Raw genomic sequence first — 13,577 nt, 5'->3', positions numbered from 1 at the left:
TTGCGGGATACCGGGGACCGGTGGAGGTCACGTACACTTACACCTCCCATTTGAGGAGTCCCTCCATGATGGCGAGTGCTTCCTGCTCGTACGTATGGTACGCCTTCTGTGCAGAAGAGAATTTCTTCGACAAGAATCCTGCGGGCCTGCAGGTTTGCCAGTCCTTGCCCTGGCTGTACACGGCCCCAATTCCGTAGATGGAAGCATCGCAGATGAGCCAGATCGGCTCGGGTAATCGAGGGTCGATTGGCTTGAGAATGGGCACCTTACACGCCAAGGCTTTGATAGCTTCAAAACACTTGTCATGTAGCGTACGCCATACGAATGGTTGGTCATTGCGGACCATCGCAGACAGAGGCGATGTATACGCCGTGACATCAGGCATGAAATGGGCTAGGTAATTCACTAGCCCTAGGAACCGTTGTACCTCATGGTACGATCGAGGAGTGCGCCAACTCCGAATACGACTCATTTTGTCGGTATCAGCGTGTAGTCCGTGATCGTCGATACGATGACCAAGACAATCTAAGTCTTTCGAGTATAAGTCGCATTTACTGCGACTTAGGAAGAGCTTCGCCTTCCGTAATACCTCGAACACCTGGGCCAGGTGTTGCTCATGTTCTTTGAGCGTGTCCGAATAGACGAATATATCGTCTAGGTAGACATGTACGAATCGTCCGATAAAATCGCGAAATAGCGTGGTCATTAGACGTTGAAACGTCGAAGGGGCATTCGTGTCCCCCTGTTGCATGACTTCGCTCACGAACGTCCCGAAGGGCGTCGCAAATGCGGTTTTCCAGATGTCTTCGGCCACAATGCGCACTTGTTCGTACACGTCGGACAGGTCTATCTTAGACCGATATCGGGCCCGAGCCACATCCATTCGGATCTGGTCCTGGTCCGGGAACGGGGTCAAATCGTGGACCGTGTTGTCGTTCCTCTGTCGTGCATCGACAACCGTTCTCAACTTGCCATTCTTCTTGGCCACACATAGCAGCGGTGCTGCTTGCGTTACCGTGGCCGGCCGCCACCATCCCGCTTTCACATAGCGGTTGATTTTTGTCATTAGATCAGTCTTGATCGCGTCGGCGCACCTAGGCAGGTGGTAGCGGTAGATCTTCTTCTCGTCTATGAGAGGAATCCGATGATTCACTTCTCGGAATGGAGGGAGTTCCTCCGGAGCAGGACGCATGATGTCCTCAGTGGATTTATACCACTTCTCGCGGAGTTTAACCAGCTCCTTCTCGTCATCGTTGATGACAAACCCGACGTGAGACCGTCGGATTTCCTCGTACTCCCATGCATCGCTCGCTATGCGATCTAGCATCTCATTGACCCCATATGGGTCATCGAATCCAAAGCGGTCCTTGCGTGGACCCTTCGACGAGTGAATCGTCGGTACTATGCGCTCTGTAATTACAGGAGCAGAGCTGGTGACGGCTCGCCCTTGGTGTCGAACCGGAATTGTCACGGCCATATTGCCGTTCCCTCCCCCTTCCGATGACCCTTGCGGTCCTGCATAGCGCGTATGGGGAGGTTCCACTTTTGTGGACTTCGCCATGCTCCCCTATTGGACCAACGGTCCGTTCTCGGTTACCCACTTGATAGGTTCCTTGAACGACCGTTTTGGTGTCTTGGAGGAAATGGCCTCCTCCTTGAATAAGGGAATGCTCTGCTTCCCGACCAACACCCGGTCGTTTGCAAAGTCCAGTACAATACCGTACTTACGACAGAATACTGTCCCCAATATTGTGTCGTACTTGTCGATATCGACGACATCGAATCAATGTGTATTATGCACTGAGCTCAGTGCGATTTCGGCTTGCGCCCCGAAATTGATCTTCGTACGACTACCCTTAGTCCCCAGCTGGAGGCCTACTGGCTCCTGCAGGTCAATCCTGCCCGCCTTGCACAGATACGCAAACTCCGGAGTAATGGAGTCGGTAGTGCAGCCCGAGTCGAATAGCACTAATGCTTTAATACCGTTGATCGGTATCTCCGCACATAGCGTGCGTTGAGCCTCGTGTACCCGTTGGGGTTGAGCCGCCGGGTCCTCAATCTTGCGGACTTTTGCGTCATAGATCCATGCGTGACGCAGACCGCGTTCATTGGCAATAGCCATGCTGTGGATCCTTGGCTCATTTGCCGATCCTTCTGAGGCGATTGCCTCAACTTGCATGCTTGCCATATACACGGTGTTGTCGTGTTCGAAATCTTCCCATTCCGACTGGACTTGTTCGTCCGCAGATTCGTATTGCGATCCTACGAATTCGAATTCAGACTGAGGGAGGTCCTGGACCGTTTCGGCCTCTGGATCCAGTCCCTGGGTGTCCTCCGGAGTGCCTGCGTCGTCGGCCAGGTCGAACTCGACCATCTGTGTCTCGATGGGTGCGTCCGGTTGTTCATTGTCCGAGGTGTCGTCCACTACCCGTTGCGCGAACATGCGCTGACCAGGAGTGGTCTTCTTGCCATGGTTGGGGCAAGCCGGGTCTGATGCGAAATGCCCGATTTGCCCGCATGAGAAGCACTGCGATGCTGCCTTGGTGGCTGCAGGCTTCGGGGCGGAACAAGATACCTGCCCGGGAGTGGGTCTTGGTCGATCGGTGCGACCTGGAGCCGTACGAGACGGACCCTGTCGCCTTACGGTGGACGAATTCGTCCTAGGCGAGGGCTCCGCCGTGGGGGGTCTTCGTGGCTGGGTGTTGTTCAAACGGGTGGTGCGATGGTCGTTCGACGACGAGGGATTGTTGGTTCCCGGGGTGGTGTCGCGGATGCGACGGCGTTGTTGTATCGCCCGGGAACTCTGCTCGATCTCGAGGGCAGCCTGATAAAGCTGAGATAAACTATTATATTTAACGGAGAGGCCGTTAAGTACAGTGAGAGTATTCTCATAGCTGACGGGCAACGTCTCGATAAACTTGCAACATATCTGGAAGGGAGAGGGCTTCTCCCACATCTTCTCGGTGATGTACAGTAAGTGTTCGTACAACGCGGCGACACCGCCCTTATTGGGCTCGAATCTCAGATTATCATACTCCTGAGAAGCTTGGAGATGATTATCTCGGTGGATGAAACGTCGGAATAAACCGACTATGGCTTCCTCGAACAACCACTCCCGACGTTCACGGGAAGGAGATTGTACCGTATTGTACAGCCAAGTGGCCGCGTCGTCGGCCAAGCAGTCGCCCAGTATTCGTAGACGATCCACCAGCTGTGGTAGTCGTAATGTATTATAAACCGTTCATAGGCCCGCGGCGCATTACATTATAAACCGTTCCGGTTCGTAATGTATTACAAACACCCCGGGGGCCCGAGGCATGTGCCCGGCACCTGCCAAATATGGCAGGCAGCCCCGGAAGCGCTGTTATCAGTGCCCGGCACTGTTCCCGGGCTTATCTATCTTAGATTATGCCTTTATCTCATCAATCCGAGTTCCCCGGACATTCCGGGAGCCCCTCCCACCGGCGCTTTGGCCCCCGCCCCCGCCACTTCCCAATTAGGCAGGTGTACTCAACACCTGCACCTGGGGCACATTGCCTGGCTCATATTTCGCTCAATACTTATCGCATCGGGTTGAAACCGGGTGCGTTCTGTGCGTATCTACGAGGGCTACAGGATGGAATCTAAACGTCCAAAATCGGATATGTATTGGCGGCGCTACATCGTATATTGATGGCTACTTTACAGAAATACTGCGCGGGCCATAGCACGCCCGGTACCATACGCGCCGACATGCATCCGGTATCCCTGGATAGCGCTGAACAGTGGCCTTCGAACGCGCACCCTGCGGTGAGAATCGGACCACGCGTTCCAGTTCTGTACCTGGTCCACATGGGCAGGTGGTCGTTTCCGGGTTCCCGGGTCATATCCTGGCCGTATCACGGCGGATCTGTACGTATATGGGCTTGTTTTAAAGCTAAAACTATTACAAATATTTAAAAAGTTAAAACGTAGCTGCGCGCATTCTTAGAAGCGACGTGCAGGGCCAGGAAAGGGGTTACACCTCAAGAAGCCTTCATGGTGGATTTCCAGAGTGCATAGTATCTCCATGCAATGAATACCATACCACTGGAAAGCTACAGCTCACAGATTTCCAATGATGTACAATGCAATACAGACTCTCCGCTTGATGCATCTTTATTAGGATGCCTCTCTCCTCATCCCTCCCAACAGTCCTCCTTGTTCTATAGCACCATGAATGGTTTCTTTGCTCGGAAAACCATCTTGAAATGTATTCCCAATCATTTAAAGATTATACACAGTCTTTGGGAGTGATTTGCCTTTGTACGCCATATCAGCTCAGTTTATTCCTGCTTTTTCGCATCTTCTGCACTATTATGGGCGTAGCTCCTCCAATTGACCGCCGATTGGGGTGCTTCTTTTTTCGTATTGTGGCTACAATATGTATGTATATGTCCATCAAGTTACAGGGCTCCGCCTGGGGTTCTCATGACTGTATGCTCTTATCAGTGTTCCACTCTCAGTACATTGCGTCGCGCTGAATAGGGGGCCGAATAAATTTAAAAAGGCCGATCTTGAACACCCTATCGGCCGAGAGCCCGCACACAAAAAATGAAGGGAAACGAGTAAATATTGAGGGAGATATAACAAGATCTGTTGACACAGGGGATAGCCGCCGACCGTCTTAAGACGGTGTGGGCGGCAGTGCTGTGACAGTGCCGGAATCCGAGGGCAATATAAGCAGTGCTACAGCAGGGCAAGGCTGTAGCACTGTAAAATCGCTATCTTGACGAGTTTTCCACCGTTTCCTGAGCTTGTTTTTGCGTTGTAATGTGGTTCAAATGCTCTATATAATTGTTGAACCAGATCAGACATAGCTATTCTAAGGGGCCAGATATGAAGGTATAAAAGCCAACACTGATAACACTCTACCGGAATTCAAACATATTCGATTGTGCTGAAATTTCATGAACGTATTCTCAGACCTATAATGCAGCTGCACACCCAATTTGAAGGCGATACGCGGTGAGACGAGAACGCAAGAGGCATCTCTCTCACCAGCAGCTGATTAGCAGTCCTGGCAATGTTTAACCATATAGAACGCAAAAATCACTAATTCCCTGTAAAGCGCCATATTTAAGCTTTGTTTCAAGCTCACGAACATAGAAATCTGCCGTGTTTTGGGCGAGATATGGCCCAGTTAGGCCTGCCCAGCCCCTTGCTAGAGGTGGACAGGCCGCCGAGCTCGATCGGGTGGCCGGATCTTTGCCGCAAATGGCGCGTTCGAAAGCCACTGCTCAGGGCGTTCTGGGGATACCGAGAGCGCCTCTGTGCGTGAGGAATCGGGCGCGCTATGATCCCCACAGTATTCCTGTAAAGCGCCCATTAAAGCACCATGTAGCGCCGCCAATACATACCCAAATGTTGACGTTTAAACGCCGGTTTGTAGCCCTTGTAAATACGCACAAAACGCGCCCAGTGCGACGCTCAGGCGTGGATTAATAAGTGAGCTATGAGCCAGGCAGTTTGCCCTGGGTGGAGGTGTTCAGTATACTTTCCTAATTGGGATGTGGCGGGGCGGGAGCCAAAGCGCCGATGGGAGGGGCTATCGGGATGTCCGGGGAGGTCGGGTTGATGAGATAGAGGCCTTATCTATAAGAGATAAGCCACTGGAGAGTGCCGGGCACTGATAACAGCCCTCCCGGGGCTACCTGCCATATTTGGCAGGTGCCGGGCAGATGCCTCGGGCCCCCGGGGTGTTCGTAATACATTACGAACACGAACGGTTTATAATGTAATGCGCCGCAGGGTTATGAACGGTTTATAATACATTAAAACTACAACAGGGGCTGGACGATCACGGTCCATGGAAGGGCCAGTTATCCGGAGTGTACGGAAAAATTCGAGGAGGTTATGAAACCAAATCTCGAAGGCGTCGAGATCATCCTTGCCCGCATACGGCTTCGGGAGGGTCATCTTCGTGACCTTTAAATAGGCCGGCGGGCTGGAGGTAGGTTCCTCTCCGACCATTTCGTCAATCATCCCAAGAAGCCGTTGGACTTCACGGGTGTCGCGAGGTCCGTAGCTGGGACCGGTGTACGCCAGCTCCTCGGACCGGTTTAGGTCCTGCTCAGGGACAACTGGAAGTCCGGGGTGTACAGAGACACCAGGGGCCATGGACCGACGCGGTCGCAGTACGAACTGTTGGGGTATCGCCGTAGACGTGGCAGGTCTATGATCTCTCCGGGGAACCTGCGACGCCGATTCGTACTGATCCCAGTCCGGAGGTGCGGTGATGTTCGACGGTTCGAACTGTCCGAAAGCTACGCTTCGTCGGGGTTGCTCTGCACGAATGGGTGCGGGGCCTCCGGGAGCGGGGGATACGATGCGGGAGGGACCCGCTATGGGACCGACTTGACCAAGTCCAGCCCGGCGTAGTCGTTCCACACGATCGTACTCCATTTGTTGTCGGCGCACCTCACTGGGTGTTGGACTCGGGGGGCCAGCCAGATGGGCCTCCACCTGAGTGGCATCAATAACGTCCTCGACGTTATTTCCGGGACCCACTGTATGGTCCGCCCCTTGTTGGGCCATCTCTCTCATTTCTCGCTCGAAAGCAGCGAGCTGGTCATTGAGCTCGGCCTCCGCGAGCACGACTTGCTCTCTCAACGCCTTATAGCGTTCCGACGAGTCGCGCAGGAATCCTATGATTCGTAACACGGGCGCGGGCTGAATCGTTTCTCGCCGCTGCGAGTTCTGCCTAATATCGGCCCAGGTATCACCAATCTGCTCGAGATCCTCAGTAAGATTACTGGTGGATCCGGGACGCGGAACGTCCGTAGTGGGGGCCCTGGGAGGCTCGGCATGTTTGGGAATGCCCCCTGGGGCCGAGCGTACAGACCCAGTGCGCGACGGTGCGCGCGGAGCCTCGGGTTCCAGCGTATTACGTCGTGGCGAATTCGCAGGAGCTGCCTGCGGCACTGAGGGTGGATTGGGCACGAAACTTCGTGCGGGATCGCCCCGGGGAGATGGGGGTTGGCCCGAAGGCCCAGGAGCCGCGGTTGGCGGCGGGTTTGCGTCGCCCGAAGTGGCAGGTTGCGAAGAACCTGGTTGGTTGCCAGGGGCTCGCTCAGGGCGGCTGGAAGTTCCAAAAGGCTGCGTGGGGTCCATATCAGGACGCTGTCGTAAGGTGTCCGAGTTCTGATGACGTGGTGACGTCGAGCTCTACTGATGCTTTGAACGAAGGTTCGTTCTCGCGGCTAGAGTAAAAAAGTGTAAGTATACGTGACCTCTACCGGTCCCCGGTATCCCGCAAGTACTCTGGACCGGGCTGTATTGCTCAGCGTACTCGTAGGATGGTGGGGTTGGTAGAAGTCAACCCCACCAGACGCCCAAGGCCCGAACCTTGGGGCGTCGTACGCTTACGTAAGATACATGATGTAGCCCATCTAATCTAAGGGCACCTATGCGCCCTGGGTCTCCGAGGTTCTCGGAGACATCGGTCTCCTTTACTGATGACGGTTACTCGTCCTCCGCGCACGACCTATCAAGGTCTGGTTATGATAGAACCGACGGGTTCTTACACAACAACTGCTGACCCTCGCGCTCGCACCCACGGACAGCCAGAAGCCATCAGATTAGTTGAGGTTTACCAAAACCTTGCAACAACTACTGGTGCCACAACAACACAGGAGACGCACGCACACAGGACAGGACTTGTCAGGATAGTTGGGCTCCAGCTGGGAGTTTTACGACAGCTACTGACCTCGGACAAAGAAGACAAGCACACGAGAACACTGAAGCTGCCAGACTAGTTGGGGTTCACTGGAACTTTACAACAACTACTGGTACAAAGACAGAAACATGACACGTCACTCAACACACCACCGTAGGGCACATTGACACAGGGTCCACAGCAGACACGTCACTTGACACACCACTCAGGGTGTGTTTAATACGGGGTCTACAGCCAGGAAGACACATCACTTGACATACTACAGGGTGTGTTTAATACAGGGTCTAGAAGACAGGCACTCACAGCCTTACGCAGCCAGCACGCAACACTCCCAACCAGTATAGGGGAGACTCTGCCCAGATACTCAGGGCAACCACCATCCGAGACTTCCGCATAGGTCTCAGTACACCACAATCACCCACACACCACCACACAAGCAGTTATTCAAGGATCATAGCCCGCCTGGCTTAGTCACGAACTCGGCGAAGCCACTGTTGGAGAAGCAGGAAACCCCACACACTTTGCGGCAGCATCAGGGAATCAACATCACCCAACCCCTCACCCCTTTTCACCTACCAATCATCCGATTCCCGGATAGCATACGACACCGTCCTAGGGCTAGATTGTATTAGTTTCTTTGTTGTAGGCATTACCTGGTTGCGTCAAGTCTAGCTCCGCAACACCAACTTGCTATGTCACTTTGTGCTGGTCTGTCCCTCTCGTGTGCAGGCTTGACCATTGATTTTGCTTATTTTGCCCTTGTGGAGGCCCCTGGTTCCTACTATGCTGCCCCCATAAGTCACTCTTCTCATTGCGCTCTGGTAATCTACTCAATATCTATAGTGCACATCAGTACACCTTGTTTAATTGTAGCACTCTCACATTAACTTGATATATATACATACTATATCTTCAAAGTTGTTTTCTCATGCACCAGATGCATTATAAAAACACTGTAATAGAGAGATACCAAGGTGCTGTAAGACCTCACATGAACAGCTACAAGACACTGTAAGACGCTGCACAGAATTTTGTATCCTGCTGAAACCTGCTGGGAGGTGTCCTTACAATGTGCTCACACATACAATGGGACTCTAGTAGAGTCCATGGCCGTTCTGCAATACTTTGCTGTGTGTCACTGGTGCTACATCATGATATGTACGCTGCATTACACTGCATCCCAAGACCCCCATTTACTGATGGAGCAGAATGTACCTTTGTTGCCAAATGTTAAGATAGGGCAACAAAGGCAGACAAGGCAGCCTATATAGTACTGGACCAATCATATATAAACAGACCACAACATTGGTGTTGGTATAGTAAACCAAAAAGGAGGTGTGCAGTAACCAAACAGGGAGCAGGTGGGATGCAAGTACAAAAAGTTGGCAGGAAGAGGGTGCTAGTAGAGTACAGGAGCCAAGTAGGAAGGGTGTAATGTCAGAGTGGGGTTACACATGCTCTCCACAAATGCAAAATACTACTTTGAAATACTGTACTTGCCCAACCAACCTGGCGGGGGGTCTGGGGTGTGACAACAGGTCTGTAAGGGCATTAGTACTAGGTTAGGGTTACATATATAGCTCGAGTGCCCATGCTTCTGGTTCACTAGTCTTACTACCACCATGTCGCTACACCTGTGTTGCTCTCCACTATAAAACAGGATCTAACTCAGCTTGCAACACCTCAAGACTCACCCACCGCCCCCAGACCTTTCAAGGTCCTGAAGTGGCGCAACTGCAAAAAGCAGTGCACCCAGCCATGATGGTTACAATTGATGAGGAACGAAGAAATCATTTCTTATGGGGTGACCTTCCTGCCAACTTGCATGTCGGAAAGTTGACCCCGTGAGAAAAAATTACTTACCCATCATTAGCTTTCTGATAGGCGCCACATACAAAATTTTGTAATGTTCGCAGGGTTAGGGCTGGATTCCAATAGCACAGCTTAGGGTTAGCCTTAGATCTGTTCTAATCACAATTCTTACCACATCTAAAGCCTCTCCCCTGGGCGCTTGTGTAACCCTAGGTTGCACAGCACATCTGCCGCTCACTGCACACTATGCCTATAGGCTATGCACTGTACCAAGAGACACCCTTAACACATGATATAGTGTAGTTCAAATACTATACCCTTAGTTTCTTTGCAGAGCTATGATCTAGTAGTAGTGTTTGTATGCCATATGCAACTGAGAGAGGCTAGTCAGCTATCAGTTGACGTATTATGTACTACCATAGAGCATCATATCTGTTTTTGTATGTCATCTACCATTGGCGGTCACTGGAGCAATTGATCCTCAACTGATGCATGCATCCTGGCTTGGAAAAAAGGTAGAAATGAAGTATGCCTTGGATTTAGAGTGCAATATGAGAAAAATGGAAGCCATAATAGCACCATGGTGTACAGCTTGTGAAGGGCTTTTATATATAGTATGATATGTGCTACATGGATGAGATCTGGTGAAGTAGTAAAGGAAATATCATCATGAAAAGACTGAAATCCAAGTATTTCCTTGATTAACAGACCAATTAAATCTGCTTCAAAACCATGGTAGCACCCTGTGGTAGAGCTTGTAAAGGGCTTTTTGATGGTATATGATATGTGCTATATAGATGAGCACTGGTGAAACAGCCAGGGAAATACTGCCAAAAAGTGCCTGCTTTTCAAAAATTCTTTCTAGGTACCACGGGCGCTAGTAGATCGCGCTGGGCCAGCGCGATCTACTAGCGCCCATCGGACTTCACCAAATCATGCTTTGGGCGCTTATTTGGCGCACCAGATCAGGCTTTACAGAGCCTTCTTTCATTAACATTGTTTGTCCATTTCTGCACTATATAATGCATAAAACCCTTGAAAACCATCTCCATTGTATAGAGCTCAGCCAGCAGATTCCAATGGTACATAAATCACCATTTATTGGTAATCAGGGTACCTCATCAAACACGATTTTGTTTATTTTTGTGTAACTCTATTGCAACTTGTTGATTATCTGCTGTGAAAGCCAAACATTGACTAAGTTGATGACTTTAGATTGAAACATTATCTTTCATATTAGCATAAACACAATACAAAAGACACAATGTAAATAGCATCACAATTGGCAGAATTGTGGGCTCAACACCTGTTTTAGCCTTCTGGTTTACAGGAGGTCTTGAGTTTTGAACACTACAGAGATAAGATAAAAACGTGTAAGTGTCACCATCAAGTAGAGCTCTTATATAGCTTTCTGATGGTATATAACACATGTATATTTGACAAAGGGATAGCAGAGGTATCCACCCATCTGCACTTCTGTAGCCCATTTGTCAATGATGCTAGTCAAATTGGAGCGGAGATTGAATTCTGCCGCCCGGCATACGCCTGGGTCGCATTTTCCGACCCAGGCGTATGCCGTGCGGCACGGTCACGTGACTCTACTGTGACCTGTGTGGCTCCGAGCATTTATGTCTGACAACCTCACATGATGTTCACCAAATCAAACAAAAGTGGTATCAACAGAAAGCTATGGATCAGGAGAATATAATGGGGGTATTTGTGTGATATTCTGAGCACATCTGTGGGTGCTAGGCACCAAATAACCCACTATAAGTGACTCTGGGTCACAATTTGTCACTAATGGGGATCAGTGTGGGCCTAGGTCAGTGTTTTCCCAGGCCTAATATGAAGTGTTATATACTGTCAGGTTCAGAAATTTGAGCTCTACACAATGACGTTGTGTGTAGGTCAATGGAATGCCATTTGAAGGCATACATTGAAGTAAAAATATGTTCAGGTCCAGATAATGCCACTTCTTTAATGCATTTCCAACACTATCTTCTGCCCTGTATAATGAAAATGCCTTGAAATGTAATAATGAAGCTGGATAGATGAAGTGGTGGGTATAAAGGACCAGGTAATGTGCATACACTCTGGCAATGACCTCCAGCCACAATCAGTGTTTGATGCATCAAAGCTTGTGTATTCTATATAAAACCATGAATATACTACCATTAGATACACATTAAAACCACCTTTCTAATGATATATAATAGGCCTGTATTGTGGTGAAGAATGAGCCAACAGTGGGCAAAATGTGTTGCTGCTTGCAGCAGTGGCTGAGAATAAACAAGACCACATTTAGTGGCAGGGGAGCAGTGCTCTGTGTTCCCCTGCCACAGAATGTGGTCTTGTTTGGTCCCCATCACAAATGTCTCAATATCTTGGCCCCCCCCCCTGGTCCATATGCCACAATACATATATCGACAGAAAGCTGTGGATGAGCAGAGTCTATATATTCAAAAGTAATCTGGATGTGGCCAGTGCAGCTACCACTATTCACAACACCAGATCCTATCAGTGCCACAATTGGAAAAAGCGCCCAAGACACATGACCTGATGAGGTCATTGCCTCACCTCCAAGTGTGATATACCACCAGGTTCAGAATTGTGATCTCTATTTGATGTTGCTGTTTATATATTTATTCAATGAACCTTGGAGGAGCTCAGACTACTGTAAATGCAATATCACAGCTAATATGCACTATTGGACCATATATGGCAATCTGATCAAGTATGAGGTTACATAATTATGCTGAGAAAGTGTGTTTCATGGTGCAATCCATGTTTGAAGACATCTGATAATCATGGAAGTGCCTAAAAACATTGTCTTCCTGAATATTACCTGGCTGCCATTCAAATGGAGGGGATATTGTAAGCATTAGAAAAATAATGTATCAGGAGTAATTTGAATCTGATGAACAGCATCAGGCCATTTATCAAAGGCCTGTTCAATAAGGGTCCTAAGCAAGGTATGTCTGATCTATTGCATGCCATAAAAGCAGCTAAAAAGATAGATGTCTTGCTGAAAATTTCTGAACAAAATCAAGTAGGCAGTAGGTATGGGTAAACTCTTACTTAGAAACTGTCTAGGGCTTCAATAAAGGCCAATAATGATAGAGAATCAACCTCAATCAACATGTCAATTAAATGACTGTCATATGGCATAAATAACTCTGCACTTATGGTGTCAATATGGCTCCATTTGCTGATGTGGCTAGGTTTATAAAAACAACTGGTTGATGCTAGAGATTGAAAAATGCTATAAGAGTGTCTTTTGCAGAGGGTGAGCACTGCCGCCAAGCACAGTGTGAGCCCATCGCCCAACTATTTGCTCTAGGATGTATTTCTGCTTATGCAAGATCTGGTATTCCTACTCACCTGACAAAGAACTGACTAGTTCATTCCCTTATACAGTATGTGTAAGATAGCTTGAATATATGCAGTGTTAAGTGAATGCTTGTTGTCTTTCCCACTCATAGCTTTGTTTATTCAACACATCTGCACTATGGTGAGATAAGGATCTCCAAGTGACATGTGGTGTCATAGTTGAGTACCCTGGGCAGTTCAAGTAAGCTTGGATCATTACTCTGTGCAACAATATGTGGAATATTGCGATGTCATCATACCAGTTATACCAGTAGAAATTCCTAATGACATTTGTGTTCTGTCTCTCTGAGAGCATACATGTTAGGTTGTATCAATTCATCCACAATATCAAATAATGCATATTTGAATGCTTCAGTATCATAAGAATGCACTTTGAACAAGAATGGGAGTATTCTTTTGCAGATGACAGCAGTGGAATTGACTCAAAATCAATGCATGTGGATGATCTGGATTTTTCAAAGGCTCATATCTACTACATTATTAACACAGTGTCTATAATTTGTTCTGTGCCAGATTTGAATGCATCATTAATCTAAATTATCAGTCCAACTATATGAATTATACTGCAGGATACATACCCTCATCAATCGGACCTGCCACTCATGGCCCTCTTCACCCAAGTTGATGCATGCATCCTAGCTTGGATTAAAAGGGTAAAAATGAAGTATGTCTTGAATTT

The 13,577-nt window shown here is 49.0% G+C and overlaps 2 protein-coding genes across 2 annotated transcripts; both read right to left on the bottom strand.

The window, feature by feature from the left end:
- Positions 1-1,783: 1,783 nt before the first annotated feature.
- On the bottom strand, positions 1,784-2,956 carry TRAVEDRAFT_49420 (uncharacterized protein; the record flags this gene model as incomplete). The annotated part of the gene is made up of 1 exon (XM_008042057.1): positions 1,784-2,956. The coding sequence occupies one exon, from the start codon at positions 2,954-2,956 to the stop codon at positions 1,784-1,786; it is 1,173 nt and encodes a 390-aa protein (XP_008040248.1).
- A 2,792-nt stretch (positions 2,957-5,748) lies between these two features.
- Positions 5,749-7,131, bottom strand: TRAVEDRAFT_49419 (uncharacterized protein; the record flags this gene model as incomplete). The annotated part of the gene is made up of 1 exon (XM_008042056.1): positions 5,749-7,131. One exon carries the CDS (start codon positions 7,129-7,131, stop codon positions 5,749-5,751), a length of 1,383 nt encoding a protein of 460 aa, XP_008040247.1.
- Between the last annotated feature and the right edge of the window lie 6,446 nt (positions 7,132-13,577).

The sequence above is a fragment of the Trametes versicolor genome (assembly GCF_000271585.1).
Source record: "Trametes versicolor FP-101664 SS1 unplaced genomic scaffold TRAVEscaffold_8, whole genome shotgun sequence".
Taxonomy (NCBI): domain Eukaryota; kingdom Fungi; phylum Basidiomycota; class Agaricomycetes; order Polyporales; family Polyporaceae; genus Trametes; species Trametes versicolor.
Note: the sequence above shows the minus strand (reverse complement) of the source record. Positions and strands in the feature narration are given on the sequence as shown.